The sequence below is a fragment of the Cryptosporidium hominis genome, assembly GCF_000006425.1.
Source record: "Cryptosporidium hominis TU502 chromosome 5 CHRO015046, whole genome shotgun sequence".
NCBI lineage: Eukaryota > Apicomplexa > Conoidasida > Eucoccidiorida > Cryptosporidiidae > Cryptosporidium > Cryptosporidium hominis.
Window position 1 is genome coordinate 1 of NW_667008.1, and position 5167 is coordinate 5167.

General features: G+C 26.7%; 3 protein-coding genes across 3 annotated transcripts; 1 reads left to right on the plus strand and 2 right to left on the minus strand.

Moving 5' to 3' along the window:
* Positions 1-861: 861 nt before the first annotated feature.
* On the plus strand, positions 862-2868 carry Chro.50089 (hypothetical protein). Its single annotated transcript, XM_660477.1, has 1 exon — positions 862-2868. The coding sequence occupies one exon, from the start codon at positions 862-864 to the stop codon at positions 2866-2868; it is 2007 nt and encodes a 668-aa protein (XP_665569.1).
* On the minus strand, positions 2852-3310 carry Chro.50090 (hypothetical protein). The annotated part of the gene is made up of 1 exon (XM_660478.1): positions 2852-3310. The coding sequence occupies one exon, from the start codon at positions 3308-3310 to the stop codon at positions 2852-2854; it is 459 nt and encodes a 152-aa protein (XP_665570.1).
* Positions 3311-4892: 1582 nt separating this feature from the next.
* Positions 4893-5147, minus strand: Chro.50091 (hypothetical protein). The annotated part of the gene is made up of 1 exon (XM_660479.1): positions 4893-5147. The coding sequence occupies one exon, from the start codon at positions 5145-5147 to the stop codon at positions 4893-4895; it is 255 nt and encodes an 84-aa protein (XP_665571.1).
* Positions 5148-5167: the final 20 nt, after the last annotated feature.

The window sequence follows — 5167 nt, forward strand, 5'->3', positions numbered from 1 at the left end:
GGAGCAGCTTTATGATATTATAGAAACTAAATGTGATGACCCTTCGAGAATAGAAGATCGAGAAGAAGAGGTAGATAGAGAAGCAGAAAATGGAGAAGCAGAAAAAGAAGAAGCAGAAAATGATAATATCAGTGAAAGTGATAAAAAGCAAGTAAATGACATTTCTAAGGTTAATATGGATCCAAAGGAGAAAAGTGAGCGTAGGTTGACTTCCCAGATGAGTGATAAAGAGTGGATTAGTTTATGTAAGCAAACCAGTTTAGGTTTATCTGATAATAAAGGCTAAAACTCATTCTTTCTCAATTTAGAATTCGCAAGCATTCTCTTTAATTTTCTTTTTTTTTTTAAATACTCAAATGATTACTCTAAACATTCTTTAATCGTATTACTGAGTAGAAATTTTACCGCCAAACATACAGTCAAATTTAGTGGACCATAATTTACATGCAAAGTTCAAATTTAGTGTTAACCCGCCAAGTTCTATTTAAATTTAGTTATTGCATGTGGGGTTCCCGCCCAATGTGTAGTAGAGGATTATTACAGGAATTAATGTGAGTATAAGGATTAACAAATTAGTTGAGAATTACTGTGAGAAATATTAGGTTAAATTATGATTATTTATTAGATAAGAATGAGAAAATTGATATTCCTCCGGAAAAAAGTCGGATAGTTGATTAGAGAGTAGATTAGATTATTAGCAAGGATTTGCGAATGATTTTGCCCCACTTTCGTATATTTGTTTTTTTTTTTCCTCTTAAATCTTTGAATTCTTTTGATTGTTTTCTTTTTTTTTTNTAATTTTCTGGTAATAAAAGGTAAAAAAGTTGAAGAAAGTAATAAAAAGAGTCAAAAGTATAAGTAATGAATAATAGATATCAAGTAGATGAAGAGGAAGATGAAAATGGTCAATTTGGGACAGGAGGGCTTGACTATAACAAATATATAAATGAGCAAAGAAGGATTGAAGAAGAGTTGGATAATATTGAAGATGATAAAATGAGCAGAAATGATTTACTAATGAATATTAAAATGTATGATGATTCAATGAAAGAGATGGAAATAATGAAGGATCGTTTAGGATTATGGAAAGAAAGTTTGGAAGGTTTAAATGAAAGTATAGGAAGGGATGGACTATATGTGAAAGAGATTGCAATAAAAGTAGTAGAGAGAAAGGTGGATGAATTAATGAATGAAAGAAAGATGATATTGAAGAAGATGATGGATAAATTAGAAAATTTTACAAATGTGATGAAAACTAGTATGGATTGTATGAGCAATTCAATTATGGATTTTGAGAAGAAGGTTTATAGTAGTGGAGAAAATGGAGATTATCTTTCTTTTGATTTTAAGAGTAATAATAGAATCTGCAAATCTTACTTTCAATTATGTCAAAGATTGAAAGAATATTTAAAAAATATGAGTCCTTACTTTAAAGATAATTTGGAAGTTGATATTGGACTGGATATGGAAATGAATATGAATAAAGGTATGGATTTAGAATACCAACAATTTGAGGCTCGTAATGGTAATTGTAAATCTTTTGAATGTGAAAATGGTGAATTGAAATCAATAATTATGCAAGAGTCCAAGTTATTGAGGGAGCCTATAATTTTGTTGATTGATCCAAAAAGAATGCAAATCATTAATTTGAGAAATAAAATTAGCATGACAGATTTGGATGAAATACTTTCAAGTTCAATAAATTTGAATCCAAGTAATGAAAGCTGTTTCTATTCAAAATTGGAAAACAATAATCCATGTAAATTTAAAGATCAATATCCAATGGCAAACGCAAATAATTCTATGAATAATAGAAGATTTGAACGAAACTGTGGCCTTAGGCCTCATATTAGTAGCAATTCTGGTGCTAATAATCATATCAAATTTGAACAGGAGAGAAATCATGAAAAAACTGAAGATAAAGCAGAATACAGTTATAATGATGAAGGAAACAGTTACATTGATACTGATGTTAGCATTAGTATTAAAAGAGTTAAACATAAGCCCGGGAATAGTGGACAGAAAGCAAGACTTAAATCCAGTCCCAGTTCTAGTTCCAGTTCTAGTCCCAGGTCTAGCTCCAGCTCCAGTTCTAGTCCCAGGTCTAGCTCCAGCTCCAGTTCTAGTCCCAGGTCTAGCTCCAGCTCCAGTTCTAGGTCTAGATCGAGGTCTGGATCAAGATCTGGATTTAAATCAGAATCCAGAACCAAATCCAGATCAGCTTCGGAACCAAGAATATCATTCAAAAAAGATGGAGAGCTAAAAATGAATAAGATTAGGGGTTTGGTTAGCAAATTAGAGTCAGAACTAGGTTCACACTCTGAGACAGAATCTAGGATCTACATAAGAAAAGGCAAGTCAAAGCGAAAGGGAAGAAGTATTACAAGAAAGAAAGCCAATAATTTAGTACCCAATAAAGCTAATAGTTGTACCAATAATGAAGATAATACTAGTTTCAAAAAGAAGGTACCTGAAATGAATACAAAGCTAAATATTCAAAATTCCAGGCTTGAAAAGAAAAGCTCTAGTTCTTGTTCAAAGTCAAAATCCAGATCCAGGTCCAGATCCAAATCCAGATCCAGATCCAAGCCCAGATCCAAGTCCAGATCCAGATCCAAATCACACTCCAGGTCTAGGTCCAAGTCCAAAACCAGATCCAAATCATATTCCAGCCGAAGCTCTATTTCCAGTCCAAGTTCAAGCTTCTATTCAGAAAATGATTCCAATTCTGATTCTAGTTCTATATCTAGAACTAATTTCCATAGAAATTCTAAGATGGAATTAAAAGAATTAATTAAAGATTACTCAAATCTGTATGCTGAGTACATAATTTCAAAAAATTTGTCTAAAATCAAAGCTTATTATTAATTATATCTTTAACAAATGGTTCAAATTTTTTTCTGGAAAAAGACATATCATGTATATTAAATAACTTGAAAGAAAGTTCGGGAATATTAAATTCTGTTATAACTGATTCCATCTTAATTTCAGTAACTGGAATTGTTGTTTCTAAGCATTTAATTACAAGATTATGAAGATTTTGAACTTGACTGTGATCATTATTAATATATGAAATAATTATTTGTTTTTTAATTTCTTCATTTTGATGATCTTCTGTTATATATATATAATTACTTAAAATTATAAATAAATTTAATTTATTATTTAATATAAAATTCTTAATATCTATTTGAAAATTCTCTTTATAATGATTTATAATCTTTAATAAATCAATTTCAAAACTGGAATAGCCAATAATAATATCTTCATTTCCAAATTTATTCTTGTAAATAAAATCTTTGTAATCCATTTTAAATAATTCAATAAGTTCATTATTAAATATTATATCTATATTTCGATTAGCATTCTTTAAAAAATTTATATATAAATCAGTGTACTTTTTACTTATGATTTCTTCATTATTTTTTTCTATTAAAGATAATATTTCTATTATCCAATTATAAACTTCCAAATCTAAAGAGCTCCATCTTTTTCCTGATAATTCTTGGTTAAAGTTACAAGTATCTAAAATAGTGTATATATTTATATTACAATAATAAAGATTCTATGTTATTATTATTTTAATAAAACTCACCTTTTAATATTGTGCAAACAATCATCTCGAGAAATATTTTATTTTCTATCAAAGTTTGTTTATTTATCTTTCCTTTTTCATAAGAATCTCTCCACTTGAATTAAATTTTTACATATTAAATTAATAAAAAATAATTTCTCAAGTTTAATTTTAACTTACAATTTTTCCAATTAATGTTGAGCAGCTTCCTATATTAGTTCCCAATGATAATCTGTAATTTGACTTTGTAGTCATGTAATCTTGATGATGATCCACAATAGAAACCACTCTTTCATTAAAGCTGATATTGATAAAATGATTTAATTATCAGTTAATTGATAGAATTTTTTTTTATTAAACTTACTTCTTTTGAAATGTATCCAATGTATTATGATCAACCAATGTTATATAATGCCCAAAATTTACATGTTTTTTTTCATTATCAAATTTCTCCATCTCAAGTATCAATTCATTAATTATATCATCATCTAAACATATAAATGGCATATTTTCAATTTGAAAATCATCTCCTGAATCATTATCTTGATTATTTGAGAAATAATTTATTAAAGCAATTAATGGAAACTTTAATTTTAATTCATTTCTATTGCAATTTATTACTGGTAAATGTATTCCATATATTTTATTATTTTCGTCAAAATTTATTGTATTATTAATCAAATTTAATATTCTTGAATATGTAATTGCTGAAACTATTGAATCCTTTATTTTAATAATTATTTAAAATTAATTCAATTATTAAAAAAAAATAAATTTATAATTTTAACTTACCAAATCAGCACTTTTATTTCCAATTACTAAATTATACATCATTCTTCCATTCATAATATTCTTATCATCCTTATCATTCTCTTTTTTCTCTGCTTCGTATAATAAATCATTATAATATCTTCTCAACTCCAAATCCATTATTATTTCCTTCTTTCAATCTATCTTAAATATGAGTATAAAATAATTAAAAATTAGATATTTTGTTCTATTATTATTTATTTTTATTTAATTCAATTCAATTAATTAAAAAAAAAAAAAATTCTTTTATTAAATAATTAATTAATTCTACCACTAATTTTTTCCTATACCGGCATTCATGTGCAAATTTTGCGCAATTTTTTTTTTTGCTTACGTGTTTCCACGTAAGTTAAAAATTAATGATTGCATGCATGCAACATTTGTTTTTGAAAATTATTATTAAATTAAAATAAAAATTAAGAAAAAAAAGGTAGAAATTTTACTAACATTGTATTATTATGCCAATTAATTCTTTTTGAGTAAAATATTTACAAAAAAAAAAGAAATTTCATTCAGAATTGATATACCTTGATAAAACAGAAAATACCTTAATTGCGTCATCCTTATCTTCAACTGTAAAAATTATCTTTTCTGAGAATTGTTTACATGAACTCAATTGAAATTGGCTATCATTGGAAAAAGATGAAGAACTCTTTTGACCTAAATTTACTGATGAAAATGATGACATTGTAATTGATGGAAATGAAATAAATGAATTATTATTCAAATTAAAATTGGTCATTGCTGCTCTATTCTCATCCATTGAAATTATTAAATCATTCA